The following is a 27,997-nucleotide window of genomic DNA, read 5'->3' on the forward strand; positions in this document are numbered from 1 at the left end:
TTAATTACACTTAACATGTTAACCCCATACTCCTAGGTGATTACTCTTGAAGGCTGGGTGGAGATAATGTACTATGTAATGGATGCCCACTCCTTCTACAACTTCATTTACTTCATCTTACTCATCATTGTAAGTATATTTTATATTTTTTTGTGTCCTGTATCTCTTTCCGACCTGTTGATACCACCGATCAAATCTAATCTAATCGAATTTTCCCTCTTAGTGACATTTACACTATGCAAGTACGTATGTGAACAGACAGAACGATGTGCAATGTAACAAACAAACATGACATAATAGAGGTTTATATTTCCATGTTCATTGTCACCATGACTATGCAGCTGTATTCTAATGCATGTCCATTCAGATCATTCAAATCTGTCAGTCCATACTTTTGCCAGTGGTCTCATAGGGTCAAATATGGCAAAGTCTTTTCTTATATATGTGTTTTGATATATTATGTTATATTTTGTTATTTTGTTGCACACAAAAAAAAAAAAAAAAAAAACTCTCCATGATCTATCTACTGTATAAGGTGGTGTGGCATGTACTATCCTTCATAGTAAGACAGGTCTTGGTTCTAATCTTTTCGGTAACTTTTTTAAATCCAGATCCTTGAAACATATTGAAAGCACATATCTTGTTAAAGTTTATTTGTCATCTGGCTCGCCTCCCCCCGGATTGGCTAGAGAAGGGCCATGGCCCTGGGGTGGCACCCACGCGGTATCTCCATTCGTCTGCGTGACTATCACATGTTAGATGGGACTCGCGCATGACTAGGTGAAATTAGACACACCCAAGTAGGAAACCTCAGTGTCAGGATTAGTGAAGAGACAGCATATAATAGGATGCCAACATACTCGCAAGGGATTCACACAAATACTGGGTTCGAGACCACATGGCTGATTTAGGTACACTTCACCCCTCCCAATCTTTCCACTTATCTCTCAAGCCCCCCACCTTTCCTTGGTTATCAGGCCCCCCAGATGGTGGCAACTGGAAATACAACTATCTAATGATGGCGCCAACATATTCATAGTTAGAGTAGGCGTTTAATGTACAGTGGTACCTCTACATACGATCACTTCGACACACGATCTTTTCGACATCCGACGTAAAATTTGAGCCGCCATTTGTTTCTACATCCGACGAGTTGCTCGAAATACGACGACATGACAGCACTGCAAACGAACGCACGGTGGATTTTCTTGTGTGAGAAATCAACACAGTTTTCAAAAAAAGTTGATACAGTTGGAGAAACAAGGAAAAAAGTGATGCTTACCTTTGAAATGAAGATGCAAGTTATAGAAAAATATGAGCTTGGGGTGCGCGTCCCTGAACTGGCTCAACAATACAGCTCCATGGTCCTCTTCCGACCACCGTTCGCCACTATTTATAAGTTAAGGTGACAATTATTATTGTGGTAACATTGCCAAGGAAATCGCCAGCTTCGTCACGTTTTTATCATTTATTTAAGAACTTATCCAACACAAAACGCCCATTGTCTTAAGCAGTTGACCGCTCTCAAGAAAACGAAAGTATTATCTCTACCGCACCGACCTATCTCACTGAGACGTCACCTTCGCGGTGCGTTCAGGGACAGTAAAAAGTGTCCGCCATATTAGAATCCGATTCGTTACATTATTTACAGGAATAATTATTAATTATTCTTCTTATTATTATATTATTCTGAATTATTTATTTATAACTTATTTGTTTTTCTATGTTTAATTGCCATTTGTAACAGTGCCAGCAGTATTTATTAAGAATTTAGTGTATGTTTTTAGGCTTTGGAACGAATTAATGGAATTATAATGTATTCCTATGGGAAAATCCTGCTCGACATACGACCATTTCGACTTACAAACAAGGTCCTGGAACGAATTAAATTCGTATGTAGAGGTACCACTGTATTGTTGTTTGTGCTTTTCTGTCTCTCTCCCTCTTTTCTTTTGTTCCCCCATAACCCCCTTCCTGTTCGCTGCTTTCTATTATCACAATGGATGTAGAGAGGGGCAAATAAGTATTTAGTCAACTACCAATTGTGCAAGTTCTCAGACTTGAAAAGATTAGAGAGGCCTGTAATTGTCAACATGGGTAAACCTCAAACATGAGAGACAGAATGTGGGGGGGGGGGGGAAACAGAAAATCACATTGTTTGATTTTTAAAGAATTTATTTCAAAATTAGAGTGGAAAATAAGTATTTGGTCACCTACAAACAAGCAAGATTTCTGGCTGTCAAAAAGGTCTAACGAGGCTCCACTCGTTACCTGTATTAATGACACCCGTTTTAACTCATCATCGGTATAAAACACACCTGTGTACAAGCTCAGTCAGTCACACTCCAAACTCCACTATGGCCAAGACCAAAGAGCTGTCGAAGGACGCCAGAGACAAAATTGTAGACCTGCACCAGGCTAGGAAGACTGAATCTGCAATAGGTAAAATGCTTGGTGTAAAGAAATCAACTGTGGGAGCAATTATTAGAAAATGGATGACATACAAGACCACTGATAATCTCCCTCGATCTGGGGCTCCATGCAAGATCTCTATATATAACCTACAGAGAGCTGGGACCACAGTAACAAAGGCTACTATCAGTAACACAATGCGCCAAACCAAATATTATTCGGTTAGTAAATAACCTATACTAAAAAAAGAGGACTATCGATTGAATCCTGTTCACAAAGATTATTTACGTTCAACCCTGGGGAAGAGGCTTTCTGTACAGTATTTGCTACATGTTGAATACAATGGCACACACAATGGCATTTGCAACATCTAAAAGTAAGATAAACACTGCTCCCTTTCAGTTAAATGTTCCGTCGACACAAATCTGTTGCCTCACGGGCTTCTGTGCAACAATTCCCAGATCGAAGACCCAAAAAGAAAATTCATCTTTTGAGTATCAAATGCATCATCATTCCTGTGTCTTTCGTCCTTTATCTACAAAGTCATGTGTGCAGCCAACTGTCAGTCTTTGCATCTGTTTCAAGAGTAAATGCCTTTAAGTCATTATGACCTGCTGACAAGGTGGCAATTATTAGAAAGTGTGTGTAAGTGTGAGGAAGTTTACACATAAACGCATGTGACAGCAGCAGCGCGAAAGAGCAAAAACAATCAGACGCAAACAAAGCCCACCATCTTAATTTGTCTGTGTATATGTGTGTCTGTGTGTGGGTTCTTGCATGCGTAATACAGTGATCCTCTGAATGCTGATAGTGGATTGCCCTCTCTAATTATGCGGAAAGCTGTCTATGATGTGATCAAATGCACATCACACACACGCGCACACACTTATGGCTGGAGGGGAATCAAAGCTCCACACACCTGCAGAACTGTTTGACCCAAAGGCCACAGATGTGTCACGCCTCCCATGCCACACACATACATACACGCACACACACCTACACAGAGCTCCCTTGCAATGTGTTTCCTTTATTGTCCTTTTACTAATTGTCTTTAGGCCTTTACATTTTATCCCTTGCATGCACGAACTATATACTGTATATAATTCATATAAATATATATATGGCGGATAACACTCAGGTGACTTGAAGTTCCGCTCTGAGACCCCCGATTTGGCCAACTTTCAAAATGGTCCAATCCGCATGTGTGATACATCATTGGAAAGCTTAAAATCTCAATTTTCTGGGGGAAGAAAAATTTTGAACAGGAGAGCGTTAAAAAAAAAAAGTTTTTTAAACAGCAAAACCCTATCTGGAAGTGAGAGCACGCGAAAGCAGAATTACAGACGCCATGACTTTAACAAAATATTATCGCGTTCTTACCTTGTTTCGATCCAAAAACTCCATGTAGCATGTATCACTGAGTGTCAAGACACAGCTGTGAATGGCCACAGCTAGATTTTTGGGGGATTTTATGGGTGAAACATGGTAAAATAACAAGGGTCGCAATGCAGAAATTGCAGAATTCAAGGAGTGGTCGAGATTTTATTTTTCATATATTTACCCCTTTAAAAGTTTTTTTTTTTTTTTTTCCTTCTCTCAATTCTTCTTTGTTCGGATCGAATATTTATCATATAACATATCGGAGAAAATGCGACAGCAACAACAAAAAAAATACAATTAAACTATAGTGATGAGGTAGGTATCCATGACTTTTTTTTACAGACGCCATTTTTTTCATTGTGACATAATTTGTTTAAAAGTTTAAAATATGTGAGTGATTAATTTTTAAACATAGTTTTTTTTTCTAAACGAAATATGAGACATCAATTGATGATACTAAGCTAAAAACGGCAAAAATTTTGAATGATAAATATAATTAGTTTTATGGCTATGCTAAAACAAAAGCGGTTCCGCGACATTTGTAAATGGTGGTTTTCAGGGTAAAACGGACAAATTGAAAATAGTTTGGGGGCTTAAAGCGCCATGAATCTGCAATGGCAGCATATTGACATATTGTTCTATCAAACACAACAGTTGTTTGTGCTTAAAATACAGCAGTTTATTTTAAAGAGCAGTGCAAGATCAGATACCGCTTTTTCTGACTTGTCTGTGTTTTCCGCCATATATACTGTATATATATATATATATATATATATATATATATATATATATATATATATATACTGTATATATACAGTGGGGAGAACACGTATTTGATACACTGCCGATTTTGCTGGTTTTCCCACTTGCAGAGCATGTAGAGGTCTGTAATTTGTATCACAAGTTCTCTTCAACTGTGAGGGACGGAATCTAATACAAAAAAACAGAAAATCACGTTGTATGATTTTTAAATAATAAATTTGCATTTAATTGCATGAAATAAGTATTTGATACATCACAAAAATCGAACTTAATATTTGGTACAGAAACCTTTGTTTGCTATTACAGATACCAAACGTTTCCTGTAGTCCTTGACAAGGTTTGCACACACTGCAGCAGGGATTTTGGCCCACTCCTCCATGCAGATCTTCTCCATAGCCTTCAGGTTTCGGGGCTGCTGCCGGGCAACACGGACTTTCAGCTCCCTCCATAGATTTTCTATCGGGTTCAGATCTGGTGACTGGCTAGGTCACTGCAGGATCTTAAGATGCTTCTTACGGAGCCACTCTCTAGTTGCCTTGGCTGTGTGCTTTGGGTCGTTGTCATGCTGGAAGACCCAGCCACGACCCATCTTCAGGTCTCTCACTCAAGGACGGAGGTTGTCAGCCAAGATCTGGCGATACATAGCCCCATCTCTCCTCCCCTCAATACGGTGCAGTCGTCCTGTAACCTTGGCAGAGAAGCAGCCCCAAAAAATGATGTTTCCTCCTCCATGTTTCACGGTTGGGATGGTGTTCTTGGGGTTGTACTCATCCTTCTTTTTCCTCCAAACACGACGAGCCGAGTTTAGACCAAAAAGTTCAATTTTGGTCTCATCCAACCACATGACCTTCTCCCATTGCTCCTCTGGATCATCCAGATGGTCAGTGGCAAACTTCAGACGTGTCTGGACATGCACTGGCTTCAGCAGCGGGACCTTGCGTGCGCTGTAGGATTTTAATCCGTGACGCCGTAATGTGTTTCCGATGGTTTTCTTCGAGACTGTGGTTCCAGCTCTTTTCAGGTCATTGACCAGGTCCTGCCGTGTAGTTCTTGGCTGATCTCTCACCTTCCTCATGATCAGTGATGCCCCACGAGGTGAGATCTTGCATGGAGCCCCAGAACGAGGCAGATTGACCGTCAACTTGAACTTATTCAATTTTCTAATAATCGCTCCAACATTTGTTACCTTCTCACCAAGCTGCTTGCTTATTTTCCTGTAGCCCATCCCAGTCTTGTGCAGGTCTATTATTTTATCCCTGATGGCCTTACACAGCTCTTTGGTCTTGGCCATTGTGGAGAGGTTGGAGTTTGTTTGTTTGAGCATGTGAACAGGTGTCTTTTATACAGGTAACAAGTTCAAACAGGTGCAGTTACTTCCAGTAATGAGTGGAGAACAGGAGGGGTTCTTAAAAAAGAACTAAGAGCCGAAATATTTACTAGTTGGTAATGTATCAAATACTTATTTCATGCAGTTAAATACAAATTTATTATTTAAAAATTATAGAATGTGATTTTCTGGATTTTTGTATTAGATTCCGCCCCTCACAGTTGAAGAGAACTTATGATGCAAATGACAGACCTCTACATGGCTTGCAAGTGGGAAAACCAGTAAAATCGGCAGTGTATCAAATACTTGTTCTCCCCACTGTATGCTGTATATATACTGTATATATATGCTGCATATATACAGTGGGGAGAACAAGTATTTGATACACTGCCAATGGGAAAACCCATTGGCAGTGTATCATATACTTGTTCTCTCCATTATATATATATATATATATATATATATATATATATATATATATATATACATATATATATATGTGTGTGTGTATGTCTATATATATGTGTGTATGTATGTATATATATATATATATATATATATATATACATACATTTATTTTTTATATATATATGTATTTTTTTTAATAAGACCAAACTGATTGGGTGAACGGGGGTCAGGGCCAAATTTCTCACCAATATGAACATATTTAATTGATAGGCCAAATTATTAATGCAAAATAAATCTGTATTGACTTTTACTAACTTTCACACAGCAAATTTATAACATCTTAATCTGATCATTTTTCTTAAATCTAGTAAGATAATTTTCTCCATCTTGTTTCGAGTGTTAAAGGCTAGTTAACAGATTAATGCGTCAGATTCTTCCACTTACTTTAAATTAATATTTGTATTTGTTCTTAAGCCCATACATACCTTAATAAAGAAAAAATGCTTTCAAATAATGTTTTGAAAAATGTCTATTCTATATTTCAAGAAATCTAAGTGAGTAATAACTACTTAAAGCACTGGCAGATAATTAATTTTATTTATTTTGTAGTAGATTTACACTGAAAACAAGGGAATTTAATTTTTTAGGGTTTGTTTCTTTTTCAGTTTTAAAGAGGTGGATTTTTGCAGTGCATATTTATTGGTCCATGTGATACACCGTTTGATATAAACCTTTGTTTTCAAAAACTGCTAAAGAAATGTTTTGAAAACATTTTGGAATACAGTAAATGTCTGGATTGTAGCAAATGTAAATTGCAATATTTGAACACAAATTATTTTAGCATACATAAGAAATAAAAAACTTGTTAATCATCTCTTAACTATCCAGAATTGCAAAAAAATATATACATTTGTCTTAATACCACTCTATATTGTCTAAATAAATTAAGTATGACAAAAAAAACTTCTTAGTCAGGGAATAACAAAAATAAATAAAAATGGAGCCTTCTTCATGTAAAACACTACTGTTTTTGTCCACAAGCACAGCCAAACTTAACAAAAAATGAAAACTGGGGAGAAGGGGGTAAACCTTGGTTCACTTCATTTCTTACAGTTTCATTAACGTTAACAGTAGAAAACATACAGGAGGATAATTCTCTCAAAGCAGCCTCCTCCTTGAGTTCGCGAAATTCGCACAGATTAATGTTATGCTAACTCTGATGCGAGTTGGACTTTCAGTCGCAAAATTAGTGGTATCCTCCCCACCTCCACAACATTGATATCTCTTCTTTACATTACTTACAGTGGCTGTTGCTGGCGGAAAAAAAACACTTCTAATATCCCTTGTCTTCGAAAGGGGCGGAGAAGGCGGGATGTTTTAGTTCTGTCCGACTGAGATGTGAATGTGTGTGTGGAGGTAGGAAAGGTCAAGTCATCAGCCAATCAAACGTCCGCTTGAGGGGAAACAATGGACTGGCACATTCAGCAAGTGATAAGGGGTCAATAAAAGTCTGAATATAATGAAAGTATGGTAATTCACATAATAATTGTAAGGTCAATTCTATTCTTACAACATTTAGGAAGACAATCTAAATTACCTATGTAACTTAAGTCATTATATAATGCAAATGAGGTTGCTTAATAGTTGGCTGGGACTGTTTGAGCATCCCAAAAATGTGGTGGTGTTATGTCCCTACTGCCCCTATGGAAACCTATGCCCATGGTTGGTAGTTTTTTTGACATTGCATATTCAGTACTTTGTAATTCCTAATTAATAAACTATATAAGACATAGCAAAAATCTGAAGGATAATATCCATTTTTTTCAAAACCTGCAAGCTTTGCTATTTTATCCTAAGATCCATCATAAATTATGACTATAATTAAGTATAACTGTATCCTGTTCACTTATCAACTGGTACTGTTACTGTACTGAGAATATAGGGAATACGTATGTTTAGGAAGTGTATTTTAGGTTCTAAGCGAGATAAAGGTGAAGTGTAAAAGACCGACCAACTTAGCACTGTGCTTTAGGCATGTGTTGGCTCTGTCTGTCTCCTCCAATCAGCCTCGCTTTGGTCAGAAGTGAGCCCTCTAAGACCTTTAGCATGTGTGTTAACATTTCTACAGGCGGACTGACGTACTTCATCAGTGAGTGTGTGAAAACAAGTCAGTCTTTATTTCTGCACCAAGCACTTGGCCAGAGTAACTGTTAAAATCCCCAAATGTTGCATTGGGTTTACTGCACTGTTTTTAAAGTAAAACGTTTTTTTCTATCTCTCTTCCCATGCTCACGCAGATTGGTTCCTTCTTCATGATCAACCTTTGCCTGGTGGTCATTGCCACTCAATTTTCTGAAACTAAGCAGCGGGAGCACCAGCTGATGCAGGAGCAGAGGGCGCAGTGCCTGTCCTCGTCCACTCTGGCCAGCATGGCGGAGCCTGGTGATTGCTACGAAGAAATCTTCCAGCTTGTCTGCCATGTCCTCCGCAAGGCCAAGAGAAGATCTGCAGCACTCTATTACACTCTGAGGGGCAAGCCCCCGCCTGCTGGTGGAGGCAGGGGCAATAGGCGCGGTGGAGTCAATCAAAATGGAGAAAGGCATCATCCGAGAAATTTAAAATGTGCGTAAGATATCCTTGGCTGAATGAGCTTACAGTATATTGACTTTTATTTACTTTTTATATTTTTGAAACAATTTACTGATGTAAACATGTCGGGTTTATGCAGTGGTATAAAAAAAGTATCTGAACCTTTTGGAATTTCTTATTCTGCATAAAATGACCATCAAATGTGATCTGATCTTTGTCAAAATCACACAGATGAAAAACCAGCATCTGCTTTAAATAAAACCGCCCAAATATTTATAGGTTTTCATATTTTAAGGAGGATAGTATGCAAACAATGACAGAAGAGGGAAAAATAAGTACTGTAAGTGAACCATCACATTTAATATTTTGTGCCCACCCCCCTTTGGCAGCAATAACTTCAACCAGACGCTTCCTGTAGCTGCGATCAGTCTGGCACATGGATCAGGACTCATCTTGGCCCATTCCTCTGTCATGTCTGGCATGAATCGCTGTCTTTGTGTAATGCCACAGCATCTCAATGGGGTTCAAGTCTGGACTTTGACTTGGCCTCTCCAGAACATGTATTTTGTTCTTCGGAAACCATTCCGGAGTTCATTTATTTCTGTGTTTTGGATAATTGTCTTCTTGCCGCATCCATCCTCTTTTTAGCTTTAACTGTCTGACAGGCCTCAGGTTTTCCGGCAAAACATCCTGATAAACCTTTGAATTCATTTTTCCATTAATAATTGCAAGTTGTCCAGGCCCTGAGGCAGCAAAACAGCCCCAAATCATGATGCTCCCTCCACCGTTCTTGGGATGAAGTGTTGATGTTGGTGACCTGTTCCATTTTTCCTCCACACATGATGGTGTGTGTTACTTCCCAAACAATTTAACTTTGGTTTCATCAGTCCACAAAATAGTTTGCCAAAGCTTCTGTGCAGTGTCCAAGTGCCTTTTTGCAAACATTAAACGAGCAATGTTTTTTTTTTAGACAGCAGTGGCTTCCTCGGTGTAGTCCTTCCATGAACACCATTCTTGGCCATAGTTATACATATAGTTGATGAGTGAACAGAGATATTGGACTGTGCCAGTGATTTCTGTAAGTCTTTAGCAGACACTCTAGGAATCGTCTTTACCTCTCTGAGTATTCTGCACCGAACTCCTGGCGTCACCTTTGGTGGGTGGCCACTCCTTGGGAGAGAAGTAATAGTGCCAAACTCTCTTCATTTGTAGGCAACTTCTCTGACTGTCGATTGATGAACATCCAGACTTTTAGAAAGGGTTTTGTATCCTTTTCTAGTTTTATACAAATCAACAATCCTTGCTCGCAGGTCTTCAGACAGCTCTTTTGACCGAGCCATGATGCACATCAGACAATGCTTCTCATCAAGACAATTCTTCACAGGTGTGTGTTTTATAGTGGGCAGGGCAGCTTTAAACCCCTGATCAGTGATTGGGCACACACCTGACTTAAATTGTTCGGTAAAAAAATGGTTTTAATTGCTCTTAAAGTCTCCTTAGGCAGAGGGTTCACTTACTTATTTTTCCCCCTTCTGTCATTGTTTGCATGCTATCCTCTTTGAGAAATATGAGAACCTATACATTTTTGGGTGGTTCTAGTTAAAGCAGACGCTGTTTTTATCATCTGTGTGAATTTCACAAAGATCAGATCACATTTGATGGTGATTTTAAGCCGAAAAGTGACAAATTCCAAAAGGTTCAGATACTTTTTCATACGACTGTATTAAGTATTTGCAGATAAGGCTATGAAAATACGCTGTTCACAAACAACGGGATGATATGTCGGGATAATCTTTCGAACAATCATGCTTTTGTTGTTTCTGATGCAGTCAGATTACTATTTGTGTACACGGATTTACCATAACTAAAATTCACGGGAGGTAGATTATAGTACAATAGTATATGATTGGTATCAATGTTTTAGCCCCACAAAGCATTCAGATTATTCTTCTTGTGAATGATTAATTCTTGTCTTCTTTCAAAATTAGAAACACACAATTAACAGTAAATATGAATAAATCAATAAATAACACTAAACTGTACAACACAAGGCATCTTGCAAGTTAACAAAAAAAAAGATATATAGGTACATAATTCCACGCGTGTCCATTCATAGTTTTATTACCTTCAGTGAGAATTTACAATATAAATAGTCATGAATATAAAGAAAGGAAAAAGTGTGCAAAAAAGTAATCAGAGCAAAGGGTGGCTACTTTAAAGATACTAGAATATTATACATGTTATTTCACCTTTTTTTGCCAAGTACATAATTCCCCACGTGTTGATTCATAGTTTTATTACGTTCAGTGAGAATTTACAATGTAAATAGTCATAAAAATAAAGAAACCGAACAAATGAGAAGGTGTGTCCAAACCTTTGCCCTGTACTGTAAATACTGTAAAGAAATATTTGTAATTTGTTTTTCCCCACTTCTGGAATCTTTTTCTGTGACTCTACAACCATATGATTGGCTACAAATTCAAACGTGCTCTATAGCCTGTAGCTATGTGCTATTTTACTCTCCCTGTAACTAACTGTATTTGTCCACAGTATCCCACTGTCCACACCAAAGCAAGCAAGACCATGACTTTCAGCCTTTAGAAAACTCTGTTAGTCTGGCTGTGCCCCAGAATCCAAAGGACTGCCCTTTGTGTGCATTAGCACTGGAAGAGGGCCAGAGAACTGGGGGGGACGCCGCCAATGGAGATGATGATGAGGGTGATGCTGTGAAAGAGACGGACAAGGAAGAGAACCACTTAGAGGAGAGAGGTGATGTTAATAAAGGGAAAAAAAGAAGCTGTTTTGGATACTGCAAGGACATATGGGATGAAATAAGGAGGAAATTATGGGGCATCGTGGAGAGCAAGTACTTCAGCAGGGGCATTATGATCGCTATTCTCATCAACACCATCAGTATGGGCATTGAACATCACAATCAGGTAAGACATCTTTTTTCAGTACTGTATGAATACTGCAGTGTTTTTATGACTAAAATTGGGAACTACGCTATTGGGAGCATCTTCCGTTTGGAGTTTGATGTCTTAAACTGGAATATTATTACACAAAGGAGCCATCTGGCAAAGCAAGTCTGGAAATAACTTAAGTTTAAATTAGTCTTCCTAACTCCTACAAATCACCCCAGTTCGGCAGGGGAACCACTGTCACTGCTAATGAAGCTCCACCAATGAATGCGTGTATCTTGGTGCTTGTGTGTGATAGCGTGGGAGAGAAGTGCCGCTACTAGTTTCCTGACAGAAGGGTAAACATTTAGCCCAGCGACAGACACAGTGGCTTTTAACATCCACTATGCTTGTGAGTCGCAGACAAGGCAGGTGTGTGGGGCACGTGAGGGAGAGAGCGGCCAAGAAAGCACATGCAAACACAGGAGGCACGTGATGCAATGCTTGCACCAGTCTATGAAAAAATAAAATACTATAAATTGGTGTGTAAACAGATTCTTCTCATATTTTATTTTGTATTTCATGCCTCTGCTCTCCCTTGTTACATTTTCTAATTATTTTCTCCAAGAAACCCTTCGCATGCTGCTTACCCTGGTTTGCTTCCTGCCTTCCCAGCAGTTTTCCTTCCTCCATCCTTCCTTCCTGCTTTACCCCAAGTGTCTTGGCATCTCTCTAACTCGCTACCGCTTCTACCTCTCTTTCCCGTCCACCCACGCACTCTTTGACAGTGTATGGAATAGTTGCCTTCTCCTGTCTCTAAAGACTCTAAAAATAAATGAGGGCTGAGGGGAGGGGAGTGGATGAGAAGTGCGAGACAGACGTCGGTTACACAGCATTTTTTGTCTCGATTTCCCGCGAGTTTGTGCGTCTTCATTTCAAAGCAGGCATATGTGGTAGCACATGCATTTGCATGCACCCTCTCACAGATGCTTTTGTTAGGGGCCGTTTACATGGTGACTCTCCGAGAATACGAAAAATTTCCTATTTTCATTTACAGTACATGGGCCCGTCTCCATTCGAACAATGTCGCAATTTCGCATGAAAACGATGTAGTATTCATGCCAGGCCCTAGGGGGCAGTGCAGATTTACAAGGCGACAGCGAATGATGCACTTTGACCCCACCAAAGTTCCTCAGCCCGGACAAAAATATGCCCGCCCACTCGAAGCAATGGCATTTTTCTTTTGTTTAAAAAGGCACGAAAATGGAAACATTCAACATATTTAATTTTAAAATATTATTAAAACAGTAAATTAAAGCCGACATTCCGCCATATTTGCTGTTTTTAATGTTTAGTAGCACCGCTGCGCATGCCCAATGTGACGTGTACGAGTGCTGACGTTATCGGCGCCGCGGGAGCCTTTGATATGCATTTGGAGCAAGCCCCCCTCAATCCCCCGCAATTGAATTCTTCCACTTTGGAGGCAGGGTTCAGAATTTTTCGTCTTCGCCAACACCATATGCACGCGAGGCCACTCCGCAACACAGTCATTGCGTCTTTGTGTCGCAGAATCGCCAGGTAAACTGCCCCTTATAGTCCCCTTTGCGTTCTCTTCTTACACAAGCAGTGATGCCATTGCCAGTGCTCTTCAGCAGCAAGGTCCAACCTCATCTAAAACAAGCTCTGCCCCCCCCCCCCCCCCCCCCCCCCATTGATACATAGAGTGTACTACTATCAAGCACATTATTTTGATTAGTAGCTCTCACAAGACAACTTTAGAAATGTTCATTGGCAAGTGTTACCACAAGTAGCTTTATTGCACATTTTAGTCACCAGGCACAAAACTATACCTGCAAATCTAGTCACAGTCATTAATGATCTGTGGAAGAAATACCTCTCGGACATCGTCACTAAATTTTTAGTAATGTTATCTTTGCAATGGTTTAATTTTTATACCGTACAAGCCTCATATTGAATCTTATTAGATGCATAAATCCATCAACGACATCTCTTTGGAAGATAGACCGGCATATTTGACTTTGAAGTTCCTTGTGCATTTCAGTGCTTCTTAATCATTGATATTGCACCACCATTCGCTGATTGAGGACACTGAAGAGGAAATAAAAGATGACTTCTAATGGAAGACGAGTAAGGCTATAATGAAGACCACGGCTTAAAGATTGATGTGTAAGGTGGAAGTGGAGGAAAAACTGGCAGAGTAAAGAAGGAATCATACGTGAGCTATTTCCAGATGGTTTTTCAAAAATCTTAATTTTCGGTGGTTGTACTTGAAGTGGTAAGAGAACAAAGTATGACACAGAAACATAGGCATTGTTTCATTGTGGGAATAAAAATCCACATGTTTCGCATATTCTATAGCCCCTTTCACACACGCCGAAACACCAGAAAAAATCACAGGATTTAAACGTGCAAAAGTTGTTTATGAACCCAATTTTAAGTCCCAAGATTACATGGACATTTCATGGGTCGCATCTTAGGATAATGTCCGGGACTTATCTGAGTAGTGGTGTGCGTGAAAGCAGGTGTTAAATTCCCGGGTCACAGCACGGTGGCTGATGACGTAAATACCATCGTCTCTTCCTCTTTCCTCGCAGTAAGACCAAAAGCGGTAAACAAACATCGCGATTATCAACATAGCAGGCTGGAAATAGCTAAATTAAACTAAAAACGAAATTAAATTGTTACGGGATCGTAGAGCCGAGGAAGAGAGTCCATTGTCCATCTTTGGAAATGTGTGGTTTATTTTGTTGCCGATGTTAGAGTCTGCTACTGCGGAAACAAGGTTGTACTTCAAAGCAAAAAACAACAGAGGGATCCGTTCAAGGATTGATTAAATACAAATAAAAATACATGCGATCGCGGAAAAGGGAGAATAACACAATGGGTCCGTGACAGTAGTTCAACGGGGATCAATAATACTAACCTAGGCGGTAGGCAGAGAGCCGATATCAAATACCAGCACAATGTAGGGGATTTCAAAACAAGGGCAGCAGAGGTGTCGAATGGCGCCCAGCAAGTTAATGTCTCGACACCCTTTTCTTGGATCGCCTGGGCTTAAATCTTAATGAGCTTGAATTAGCTGCAGTTACAACGTCGGGAAATTTCCCTCTGGAACAAAACACGATTTGAACAACATTGTGACAGCCGATGCTGACCAAAGATGACGTAATGTCCAGGTTATAAAATCGTGCCAGCAGCCCTCCCTGCACAGAGGAGTCTGTGAAACTGTCCAACCCGCGTCATTCTCGGGACATTTCTACATGCGTGAAAGCAATTACGCAAGTAAAATCCCGCGTCACCTTACACGGGAATTTCCCTGCATATGCGTGTGAAAAAGGCTTATGGGTTATCTTATATTGTAATTGTCATTTTCAATCAGTGATCCTTATTTGTTCTAAAGCACATTCTTCATAGAATATGCCTTGTTGTTTCAATCCAGGTTTTATTCCTGAATATAAATACAGTGGGGCAAATAAGTATTTAGTCAACCACCAATTGTGCAAGTTCTCCTACTTGAAAAGATTAGAGAGGCCTGTAATTGTCAACATGGGTAAACCTCAACCATGAAAGACAGAATGTGGAAAAAAAGCAGAAAATCACATTGTTTGATTTTTAAAGAATTTATTTCCAAATTAGAGTGGAAAATAAATATTTGGTCAACGACAAACGAGCAGGATTTCTGGCTGTCAAAGAGGTCTAACTTCTTCTAACGAGGTCTAACGAGACTCCACTCGTTACGTGTATTAATGGCACCTGTTTTAACTCATTATCAGTATAAAAGACACCTGTCCACAAGCTCAGTCAGTCACACTCCAAACTCCATTATGGCCAAAACCAAAGAGCTGTCGAAGGACACCAGAGACAAAATTGTAGATCTGCACCAGGCTGGGAAGACTGAATCTGCAATAGGTAAAACGCTTGGTGTAAAGAAATCAACTGTGGGAGCAATTATTAGAAAATGAAAGACATACAAGACCACTGATAATCTCCCTCGATCTGAGGCTCCATACAAGATCTCACCCAGTGGCGTCAAAATGATAACAAGAACGGTAAGCGAAAATCCCAGAACCACACGGGAGGACCTCGTGAATGACCTACAGAGAGCTGGGACCACAGTAAGAAAGGCTAATATTAGTAACACAATGCGCCACCAGGGACTCAAATCCTACACTGCCTATACTGTCCCCCTGCTGAAGCCAGTATACGTCCAGGCCGTCTGCGGTTCGCTAGAGAGCATTTGGATGATCCAGTAGAGGACTGGGAGAATGTGTTATGGTCAGATGAAACCAAAATAGAACTTTTTGGTAGAAACACAGGTTCTCGTGTTTGGAGCAGAAAGAACACTGAATTGCATCCGAAGAACACCATATGCACTGTGAAGCATGGGGGTGGAAACATCATGGTTTGGGGCTGTTTTTCTGCAAAGGGACCAGGACGACTGATCTGTGTAAAGGAAAGAATGAATGGGGCCATGTATCGAGAGATTTTGAGTGAAAATCTCCTTTCATCAGCAAGGGCATTGAAGATGAGACGTGGCTGGGTCTTTCAGCATGACAATGATCCCAAACGCACAGCCAGGGCAACAAAGGAGTGGCTTCGTAAGATGCATTTCAAGGTCTTGGAGTGGCCTAGCCAGCCTCCAGATCTCGACCACATAGAAAATCTGTGGAGGGAGTTGAAAGTCCGTGTTGCCCAACGACAGCCCCAAAACATCACTGCTCTAGAGGAGATCTGCATGGCGGAATGGGCCAAAATACCAGCAACTGTATGTGAAAAGCTTGTGAAGAGTTACAGAAAACGTTTGGCCTCCGTTATTGCCAACAAAGGGTACATACAGTGCCTTGCAAAAGTATTCGACCCCCTTGAACCTTGCAACCTTTCGCCACATTTCAGGCTTCAAACATAAATATATAAAATTAAAAATTTTTGTCAAGAATCAACAACAAGTGGGACACAATCGTGAAGTGGAACAAAATTTATTGGATAATTTAAACTTTTTTAACAAATGAAAAACTGAAAAGTGGGGCGTGTAATATTATTCGGCCCCCTTGCGTTAATACTTTGTAGCGCCACCTTTTGCTCCAATTACAGCTGCAAATCGATTGGGGTATGTTTCTATCAGTTTTGCACATCGAGAGACTGACATTCTTGCCCATTCTTCCTTGCAAAACAGCTCGAGCTCACTGAGGTTGGATGGAGAGTGTTTGTGAACAGCAGTCTTCAGCTCTTTCCACAGATTCTTGATTGGATTCAGGTCTGGACTTTGACTTGGCCATTCTAACACCTGGATACGTTTATTTTTTAACCATTCCATTGTAGATTTGGCTTTATGTTTTGGATCATTGTCCTGTTGGAAGATAAATCTCCGTCCCAGTCTCAGGTCTTTTGCAGATATCAACAGGTTTTCTTCCAGAATGTTCCTGTATTTGGCTGCATCCATCTTCCCGTCAATTTTAACCATCTTCCCTGTCCCTGCTGAAGAAAAGCAGGCCCAAACCATGATGCTGCCACCAAAATGTTTGATAGTGGGGATGGTGTGTTCAGGGTGATGAGCTGTGTTGCTTTTACGCCAAACATATCGTTTTGCATTGTGGCCAAAAAGTTCAATTTTGGTTTCATCTGACCAGAGCACCTTCTTCCACATGTTTGGTGTGTCTCCCAGGTGGCTTGTGGCAAACTTTAAACGAGACTTTTTATGGATATCTTTGAGAAATGGCTTTCTTCTTGCCACTCTTCCATAAAGGCCAGATTTGTGCAGTGTACGACTGATTGTTGTCCTATGGACAGACTCTCCCACCTCAGCTGTAGATCTCTGCAGCTCATCCAGAGTGATCATGGGCCTCTTGGCTGCATCTCTGATCAGTTTTCTCCTTGTTTGAGAAGAAAGTTTGGAAGGACAGCCGGGTCCTGGTAGATTTGCAGTGGTCTGATGCTCCTTCCATTTCAATATGATGGCTTGCACAGTGCTCCTTGAGATGTTTAAAGCTTGGGAAATCTTTTTGTATCCAAATCCGGCTTTAAACTTCTCCACAACAGTATCTGGGACCTGCCTGGTGTGTTCCTTGGTTTTCATAATGCTCTCTGCACTTTAAACAGAACCCTGAGACTATCACAGAGCAGGTGCATTTATACGGAGACTTGATTACACACATGTGGATTCTATTTATCATCATCGGTCATTTAGGACAACATTGGATCATTCAGAGATCCTCACTGAACTTCTGGAGTGAGTTTGCTGCACTGAAAGTAAAGGGGCCGAATAATATTGCACGCCCCACTTTTCAGTTTTTTATTTGTTAAAAAAGTTTAAATTATCCAATAAATGTTGTTCCACTTCACGATTGTGTCCCACTTGTTGTTGATTCTTGACAAAAAAATTGAATTTCATATCTTTATGTTTGAAGCCTGAAATGTGGCGAAAGGTTGCAAGATTCAAGGGGGCCGAATACTTTTGCAAGGCACTGTAACAAAGTATTATGATGAACTTTTGGTATTCACCAAATACTTATTTTCCACCATGATTTGCAAATAAATTCTTTAAAAAAACAAACAATGTGGTTTTCTGGGGGGGGTTTCTCCACATTATGTCTCTCATAGTTGAGGTTTACCCATGTTGACAATTACAGGCCTCTCTAATATTTTCAAGTGGGAGAACTTGCACAATTAGTGGTTGACAAAATACTTATTTGCCCCACTGTATGTGTTATCTTATATTATAATTGTCATTTTCAATCAGTGATCCTTATTTGTTCTAAAGCACATTCTTCAAAGAATATGCCTTGTGGTTTCATTCCAGGTTTTATTCCTGAATATAAATATATGTTGAAACTGAAAATAGGACAACTGCGGGAAAAAAATATTTTTAAAGTTAAACTGGTTATCACTGGGTATAATGGCAAACACAAGCTTCAGTAACTATGATAGACAATCTTTCTGGCTTTTCCCTCTGGATGCAAAAGCCAACATGCCATTAGCCAAAACATTGCAGTTACAAAGCTGTGGGAGGAACACCACTTTGGCAATGTCTTCTCTTTGGATGGAGTGCATGTTTACAGGGCTTGGAACATTCCAGATGTGTTATCAAACAGTTTTCAGATAAATGGATCAGCGTCCGTGGTGATCAGTAGTCTCTGTAGACTTTTTATCCAAACAACATTATTGCCCCATCTGAGCTCATTGAATTTAGACTGATTTGCTTTCACCAGTTTTTCTTTGCTCGGCTCTCGTCTTGACCCTTTCTACCCGCTTCTTCCCTCCTGTGATCGACAGGAGGATATTGATTTAGAAGAGATGGGTCTCCTTGATAATGAGACTCTGGAAAAAAACAGAAGGAAAAGGGGAGTTAGGTAGCTAGAGGGGATGAAGATAGATTGGGAGAAAAAGCGGATTAAAGTGGTGGATGGAGGTGTGTGAGTGTACTTTTCCTCTGACTCGGTCTGCCAACTTTGTCACAGCTTGTCGGCTGTTTTGTCTGCCGACTTGTACACTATGAATCTGAGATATCAGAGCTAGTTTGTGATGCGTGTCACGCTCAACACCAATTCACGCTTGCATGAAGCAAGTAAGTGTGTGTACACATTACAAAACAGAATAGGTAATGAGCATTGTTGTAGTGCCTCTGTTACCTCCTTATATCAATCCCCTATACAACTGTTTCTTCTCCTGGTGTGCTCTTCCATCAGACAAACCACTAAACTGTCACTTTTCCATTTACAAGAAAGAATTTATTTAATAGATTTGTAAATGTCAACCTGTAATCACAACAATTACAAATAATAATAATTAATTTCTCGCTTGACAGTGTTTTAAAAATGATCAATTATTTTGGGGTTTACAGTAGCTCTGTTGTATTGAAGTTTAACATAGTGGGTACCAATTATGTTCCATGATAATAACTACTGACCGTATTCACTTTTTCTTCTGTTTTTCGGTTTCATTTTAAACACTTGTGTAAAAACAACACCAAAACTCCGAGACCGAGGTTTGTCATCTGCTGTGCATTGTCTGTTTAGTGTTTTGTTCCATTTTCTTTAACAGCCAGAGGAGCTGACCAACGTGCTGGAGATTTGCAACATTGTCTTCACCAGCATGTTCACTCTGGAGATGATCCTCAAGCTGACAGCCTTTGGCTTCTTTGACTACTTGAGGAACCCTTATAACATCTTTGATGGCATTATCGTCATTATCAGGTCTGACGACCTCTACCTTCTTAATAGTATACATTTTTCTTCAGCTGTTTATGAAGTACATTTAAGAATTGCCTTTGATTGGTTCATTTTCAAACTTCACCAGTTAAGTAGTTTATAGCTGTTAAATACATCAACATAAAATATATTCCTGTAATCAACCCTGATTCTTTTTAAATGTACCTTTTTTTCCACACTATAAGGCGCATCGGAGTATAAGGCGCACCTTCAATGAATGGCCTATTTTAAAGCTGATTTCATGTATAGGGCGTACCGTATGATAAGGCGCAGTAGTAGTAGTAGTAGTTAGGGGTGTAACGGTACACAAAAATCTCGGTTCGGTACGTACCTCAGTTTTGAGGTCACGGTTTGGGTCATTTTCGGTAAAGTAAGACAGAAAAATGCAAAATATAAATGTGCTAGTTGTTTATGACACACCTTTGTGCTTTCAACAATAGGAACATTAGTCTATACAAAGCTAGAATTCTGCTCAAAAAGTAGCGGGTATTTAAAGATAATCCAACAACGATTTGCCTTTCAGACCCCACGTATTGGTCAGCTTTCTTTCTGAAAGAAAGAAGAAAAAAGAAGTCCTGTGCTAAAGAGAAAAGCAATCCCAATGACAAAGATTTTAACCTGTATTTTACAAATAAAATGCCTCAATTAATCTTTTTTTTTTTCTTATGGACGGTTTTCAAAAGCTTTATTGGTGGATTATCTCAAGCTAAAGCGCCACACAGAAATTCATAATTTAATTGTGTAAGCAGGATCTGTGTATTATTCTTATTATATATATATTACAGGGGTTTTAGCTCATTTCAATTTATTTTATTTAAATGAGCTATTATTTATTTTATTATGTGTTTATATTTTACAAATGCGATGTAGTATTCATTTATATTGTATATTTTATGTTGTATAACTTTAGTTCCTCTGTGAATATTAGTTCCTACTTGTTTTGTTGTGGTAGGAGGGTTTTATATTGAACACGGGGCCGTGTTGGTTATTATTACACCAGAGAAGACAGCAATAAATCAACAAATACAAGTACACTGTGCCCCAATCTACCACTTAAGGGATCTAATGGACTCAAAAAGTGGGTTACGACTGCATATTAGTTTGAAAATTGACCGGCTCCACCGTATATTTTACACGAGTGGCTTCCGGTCTGCCCGATCCTAGCTACTGGTCGTAGTATTGATGCAGGAGGGTCGCGTCTCGCGTCAAATAATAAACTCTGTCGTTCTTTTCGCGTGCGTCGTGTTGAACCGCGTCTGGGACACGTCTAACATGCAGGTGCACTGCGACTGGTGTGCATTGGCTGATTGACTTTAACGCCCGCGTTTCACTGCATTCTCGCGGTGGCCACGTTGTCGTGCTGTTGACGTTTCTGGGTTATACTGTCCTACCGTGTTGGTCCTCATTATAGTAGAGAAGACGGAGTAAATATAATCTACACAAAAAAAACTGTAACCCGATCGACTCAAAGCCTCGAAAAGTATGGGTTACATTATGTCAGAAACTCGTTCGGTACGCCTCCGTTCCAAACCGAGCACCACGTACCGAAGCGTTTCAATACAAATACATGTACCGTTACACCCTTAGTAGTAGTAGTAGTTGTTAGGGTTGCATTATACATCCACTGGATGGTGCTGCGCTAAATTGATCCATATAAAAGGTGCATCGGATTATAAGGCGCACTGTCTGCTTTTGAGAAAATTTAAGGCTTTTACGTTAGCCTTATGGTGCGGAAAATATGGAATGTCAACTATAAAACTTCAGGTTGATCTTATAGCCCTTAAATGTCAGTCTTTAAACATTTTATAATTTAATTACTTCTCAAAGTCACCGTTTTGACATCCTACATCTGTTTTCTTATGCACAACCCAATGGACGATTGATGTACTGCAGTGTGTGTGAGATCATTGGTCAGGCAGATGGAGGCTTGTCAGTGCTGCGGACCTTCAGGTTGCTGCGGGTTATTAAACTCGTCAGGTTCATGCCTGCCCTGAGGCGTCAGCTGGTGGTCCTGATGAAGACCATGGACAACGTGGCAACCTTCTGTATGTTGCTTATGCTGTTCATCTTCATCTTCAGGTAACCAGGGGCCTAGTCTGATATGTGATTGTGTTTTGGTATTAATTACTGTAGATATATCTTCATATTGTTATATGTCTTTTTTTCAAGATGCTTTCAAAGCAGCAATAAATTGCATCGCAAAATAAAACATCATCTGAAAGAATATAAGATGAAAGTCCTGTGTAGTCTTAGAATGGTTTAAGCACACATACACAGCCACAGGCCTGAGAACACTTTTTGCCAAAAAAAATTTTTTTTTAAAAGTAGGTTTGCATTAATTATTTAAGTGCCAAATCATATTTTCCCAACGTCCTGTATGTCTCAGCAATTCCCTCTATGGCCCTACTTGCTTTCCATTGGCCATAAAAGTTATGATTATGTTCTTGCTAATTTGACTGTCTGCAGACTGTAAAGAACTAAACTCCTATAAATTTTGGAAGACACTTAGTTTGGCACTTAAGTTGAGAAACGACAGTGACTCAAAAGATGAATGATCCAGCTTTGCATCCCCATCCGGGTAGATTGCTGACCACTTGACCATGAAAATAGTTGATCATCAAAATCTGTACAGTTGTATTACTTGTAAATCAATGATAGGACATTATTTATTGTGTTTTAATAACTCATTGCCGGTAATGACAACCCACAAAACTTATTATTGCATCTTCTTCCTCATCAGATCGAAGAATTCTGCTCGGTGTTTACTTGAATGGTACCCATGGGGAGCATAAGACGGACTAAAAAATATGGTCTTTTAATAAGCAATAATGCACACTGCTTGAAGTTCCTGTAAAGTAAAAATAAATGTCTCATGAATTTGATATACCACAAACAACAGTGTTCTTAACAAATCTGTCAAATGCAAATGATTAGAAAATAATCTTCAAATGCATTAAATGAGACATCAATATCAATATATCAAGCCTTTATCTTTCCTCAAATGCTGTGGGTGTGTCCACTGAATACACTGAAACCATGTCCCCAGTCAACTGTCAATCAAATGCTATACAACTTTCATATGACTCCATATCCCCACATGTTTTTGACATCCAGTGAGGAATGAGCAAACTAATTAGAAATAGTATCTCACAATTTCTCTGAATAACCTACAACAAATTCACTTTGTAGCTTATTCTAAACGAAGAGTATTGAAGTGAAAAAAGTGGAAATGAGACGATAGCAAACAGACGCATGATTGACCATAAGCAGTTTTAGGTATTTAGATTCCTAAAATGTTTAATCTCTTTCAGTATCCTAGGGATGCACATCTTTGGTTGCAAATTTAGTCTGAAGACAGATGCAGGAGACACTGTGCCTGACAGAAAGAACTTTGATTCCCTCCTCTGGGCTATTGTCACTGTCTTTCAGGTACAAAGTTTAAGTCTTATTCAAATATAGTTGAAAAATGCATTATTCACTGGTGTGTACTGGGTTGTAGATTCTGACTCAGGAGGACTGGAACATGGTGTTATACAATGGCATGGCTTCCACCTCACCCTGTGCTGCCCTCTACTTTGTGGCATTGATGACATTCGGAAACTATGTGCTCTTCAATTTACTGGTAGCCATCTTGGTTGAGGGTTTTCAAGCTGAGGTGAGACGACAGTACAAGACTGCTTCTTTTTATAACAAGGATTTAACATCCAATTAACGTAATTTTCGGACTCCAAGCCCCTACTTTTTTCCTTCATTTTGAATCCTGTGGCTTATAGTCCAGTTCGGCTTATTTGTTGATTTATTTGGGTTAATACGGAACACTTTATTTGACACTGGCATCATAATTGTGACATGACACTTTCATGGGCATTTACAGGGGTGAAAGTGGGCCAGAACGGTCAGGAACGCAGTTCCGGTATAAGATTCAGAACCAGAACGCAGTTCCGGTATAAGATTCAGGGCTGGAATGCTGTTACGGTACACTGTGCTTTGATTCCGAAAATATGACAACATCAGATATACAAAAACAATTGTTAACAACAAGCATAATAAAGTGCTTGTGTAGCGAAATCCATTTCCACCAATATTTATTTTATTCCAAGGACGGTATGGAGGTTTCCCAAGCTGCTGCAGTTATCTGAGTCTGACGATGATGAGTCACGTCAATGTGCGAATGCGCGCAGCAAAGCAAAACGCCTGGACTCATTTATCCGTTCAATTGGCTGACATGCTGACATGTGATCAGCAAAGATAGTTAGCTCTGATTGGTTCGAACGTGCATGTTTTCTGGAACAGCAAGAAGAAAAAAAATGTTGTTGAATTGATGCGAAAAAAAAGGGCAATGTAACATAAAATGGATTAACTCTTTGAGAGCAACGAAAGAGTCGAGTAGGCCTATCTATCATATTTAGTTTTATTTGATCTGATGGGGAGGTTCAGAACATCTTAGCTGCCAATGTGCACTTTGGACTTATATTTCTTCATTTATGTTAGGCTACTATATTCATTTCCTTATGATTTAAAAAAAAAAAAAAAAAGTCAATGTTTGCGTGATCTTCAAAATATATTCCATTTCACTCTGCATAATATAAGTCATTTGTAAGTATTTTTCTGAATGTATGTTACTTATATCTTTATTGTTAATAAATCAATAAATAAATAAATGTTTACATTAACTATTTGAATATACTTGTTCTCCCCACTGTACATCCTATGTTCTTAAGTAGTTAAAATTGAGATTTGGCATTTAGTATGTGAGGAAATGAGGGAAAATGAAAATTAGGAGATGGTTTGGGTTATTGCCGTTTTTGTTAACTTTTATTTTGCAAATCATTGAAAAAATACAATTTTGAATGAAAATCAGTTTTTCTATGTGTTATAGAAATAACTGTGCTAAAACAGTTTTCTTTGCATTTCAGTAGTTTAAGAGGTTTTAACCCCCCCCCCCCCCCCCCAAAAAAAAAAAAAAAGGGAAAAATGAAGAAAATTTCTGGCTCCGTGGCGACTTTCACGTCGGGGAGTTCAGGCAAGAAATTCTAGCCACTTTCACCCCTGGGCATTACTGAATGCTTATGACAGATGTCTTAGTGTAATCTTGCAAATTATGTCACTAACTCCATTTATGTCCAGCTCGGATCTTTTACATCCATTCAAAAGTGAGCTAATTTGCCGGATGACACAAAATTACATGTGTCATTTCCATTCATTAACGCTCATGACTGTGTGATGTCATAATTATGATAGCCTTACGGCACCACTGTCGGATAAAGTGTTACCAAATACCATAACTAGCAAGTAATGAAACAACTGGAACAGTAACTAAAGAAATAATTAGCACAGAACATGAATTTTGATTGTCATTTACATATGTAGCGCTGCAATGCATGCTAGGAGGCATATTGGACAACAAAGGTGTTGACAGCAGGTGGCAGTAGAAGTTGGCTGTCTCCCCCAAGGGAGCAGTGATGGCCAAATGAAGCTTCTTGAAGCAATGAAGCTTTGCAGCAAATTGGTTCAAAGCTTCATGGTGGTTCATTTGGTCATTTGACAGTCGTATGGTGCCGCTGTCAAATAAAGGGTTACCGGTTAATATCTTTTGGTGTAAATATCCTATAATACAGTGAGGATAGCTGCGGCTTATAGTCCAGAACAAAGTCATTTTCGTGTCCATGTTGGTGGGTGGCTGCTTATAGTCAAGTGCGCCTTATAGTGCCAAAATTATATTATTCCTTTATACAGGTTTGAAATACATAAGCTGTAAAATTGCATAGGAAAATAGGTACATAAGTATTAATCTTACTCTGCTACTGTCCTTGTGCAGGGAGATGCAAACCGCTCTTACTCCGATGATGACAGGTCTTCCTGTAATTTTGAGGACAATGATAAGCAGAAGGACTCCCTGCATCTCTCAGGTATTAAATGTCACGAGTTGGTTGTTAACATTTCAGTAACATGGTTTGTTAATTAATCATAATTAAATTAGAGTTGGAGGTATGGCTTTCCCCCTTCCCGTTAAAGACATTACTGATTGGTTTGCAGACAGTATTTTACACTACTGGCCATAGAGTTCTTATCTTGTGTACCAAATTTCTCTCTGTGGCTTTGCATCTTTTTGTCTGTCTACAGAGTACAGTTGACATTTCTATTCACGACCCTTGTCTCTTCTCCCTCTTGGCAAAATCCAAAGCATTACACTCAATAAATTAGCATGTAGCAGCGCATTGAAGCGTTTACTATTTAAAGATTGGACAACCTGCTGGCAGGGTGTCACCATTACAAGCTCATCTCTGGCTCTTTTGAAGTGATTCAACTTGGATTAAACCTTCTTGTGTCTCTCTTAACTGGCCATTATGTCACTTTAGGAAATACATTGACGAAAGTAATGCAGTTTAAATTCAGCGTATCTATCTGTAATAACATTGCAGTAAAACGGAGAGGGGAAATGTCTCATCAGTGTTTTCACGTGGTCTTTGGCTTTCGTTTAGTCATTCATAATAGCCTTTTGCCTTGGCGGTTTCCCACAGACCCCAAGATCTGCACGTTGACCCCAAATGGACACTTGGACATGGGCCCACTGCCTGCCAGTCTATTTCCTGGAGAGAGATTGAGCTTCGCTCTGGGGTCAAGGAAGAACAGTGTCATTTCTCTTGGAAGGGCTAATCTGGAGCAGAGGGCTGCAGTAAGTGAACAAGACCTACACAGCTGTAAATCTTAAGCAATAGTTGATTGATCTGGGTTTTAATATGATGTACTTCATATTTATTATATATATTACGGTATATTTTTGCTGACTCTATTTTTTGCAGATCGTCTGAGTGTTTGTGAATCTATGAAAACTTTCTTCAACAGCAAATCATCGGTTTTATCGTGACTTTTTAATTTACATCAGCAACTATTTGATCAAGTAAAAAGGGCATTTAGTTGATTAAAAATACACGGTATGGATCAAAGTATTGAGGCATTGTTAATTACTTAATCCAACTGGGGTTGAGTAAGACCTTTTAGTTGCTTCTGAATCTTAATGTTTCTATTTTCCAAGACATGAATGTAAACTGGGTCTTTTCATTCTGACGTCATAAAATATTTTGGACATCCTCCAAAATCTTGCCCCAATATCTGTTTATATACAAATATGCGAAAGGTCAAAATTTTTTATCATCCTGAGTTGATTTGTGGCCAAGAGTAGTCATCTGATCAGTTTATGTTATTGTTTTACTTTTCCAAAGTCTCAAGATCATCTCATTTTCATTCAGTATCCAGGTCGCATATACCACAACTGGGGTCGCCCTTTGCCCCGCCAGCATCAGGCCGCATGGGCTCGTCGCTCCAGTTGGAACAGCCTGATCGGATGCCCCCCCTGCTCATCCTCATCTCCCTCTGCTAGTCCAGCCTTTACCTCTACCTCAGCCAGACCTTTCTATGGCTACGGCCTTGGAGGTCTGGGAGGAGTCGTTGGAGGAAGCCTTCGTATCCGAGGTCCCCGTGCTTCCTCATCTCCACTCCGCCATCGCCATAGCATACACCCAGATGAGGAAGAAAGCCTTCTCTCGCCTCCTGCTGTTGGCTCTTGCGCGCTCCATCTTCGCCATCCAATCCTCCAAGGACATTTTGTACCCAGGAGGGACCGACGGGCGCTATCCCTTGAGCTTCCCAATCTGTTACAGGTCCCGGGAGCCCCACATCCTCCACCATTGTCATATCGTTCTGTGTCTCCCGCAACGTTGCACACTCACCAGAGAAAGAGTTTTTCTGGAGGGCTGGTCATCAGTGGCGGTGGTGGCTTTGGGAGTCTGAGCGTCATCGGAGGAGTGCACCAAGACTGTAATGGCAAGACTTCCCTGGCACAACTTCTCCATCCACCGCCTAAAAACCAGACTGAACAGGCTAGTAGGACAACTAACCAAAGGCTGATTTCAGAAGTTTTTCCTCAGGTGAACACACGTACAAAGTGCCAGGAAGACATGGATGATGAACTTGACTATGTAAGTTTCTGTTTG

At 39.7% G+C, this 27,997-nt stretch overlaps 1 protein-coding gene across 3 annotated transcripts in view; it reads left to right on the forward strand.

Moving 5' to 3' along the window:
• Positions 1-27,997, forward strand: part of cacna1ia (calcium voltage-gated channel subunit alpha1 Ia) — a 284,448-nt gene that overhangs the window by 195,467 nt on the left and 60,984 nt on the right. For 2 of the 3 annotated variants that reach the window (XM_057860633.1, XM_057860634.1), the window contains exons 8-17: positions 37-129; positions 8,587-8,911; positions 11,429-11,817; positions 19,837-19,988; positions 21,897-22,082; positions 23,315-23,432; positions 23,503-23,658; positions 25,822-25,912; positions 26,525-26,679; positions 27,254-27,982. In XM_057860633.1, coding sequence (XP_057716616.1) covers positions 37-129; positions 8,587-8,911; positions 11,429-11,817; positions 19,837-19,988; positions 21,897-22,082; positions 23,315-23,432; positions 23,503-23,658; positions 25,822-25,912; positions 26,525-26,679; positions 27,254-27,982 — 2,394 coding nt within the window. Of the gene's footprint in view, positions 1-36; positions 130-2,350; positions 2,443-8,586; positions 8,912-11,428; positions 11,818-19,836; positions 19,989-21,896; positions 22,083-23,314; positions 23,433-23,502; positions 23,659-25,821; positions 25,913-26,524; positions 26,680-27,253; positions 27,983-27,997 lie in introns of those variants that run through there. The other variant, XM_057860636.1, reaches the window with a different exon arrangement.

Source organism: Corythoichthys intestinalis, chromosome 16, assembly GCF_030265065.1.
Source record: "Corythoichthys intestinalis isolate RoL2023-P3 chromosome 16, ASM3026506v1, whole genome shotgun sequence".
NCBI classification, from domain to species: domain Eukaryota; kingdom Metazoa; phylum Chordata; class Actinopteri; order Syngnathiformes; family Syngnathidae; genus Corythoichthys; species Corythoichthys intestinalis.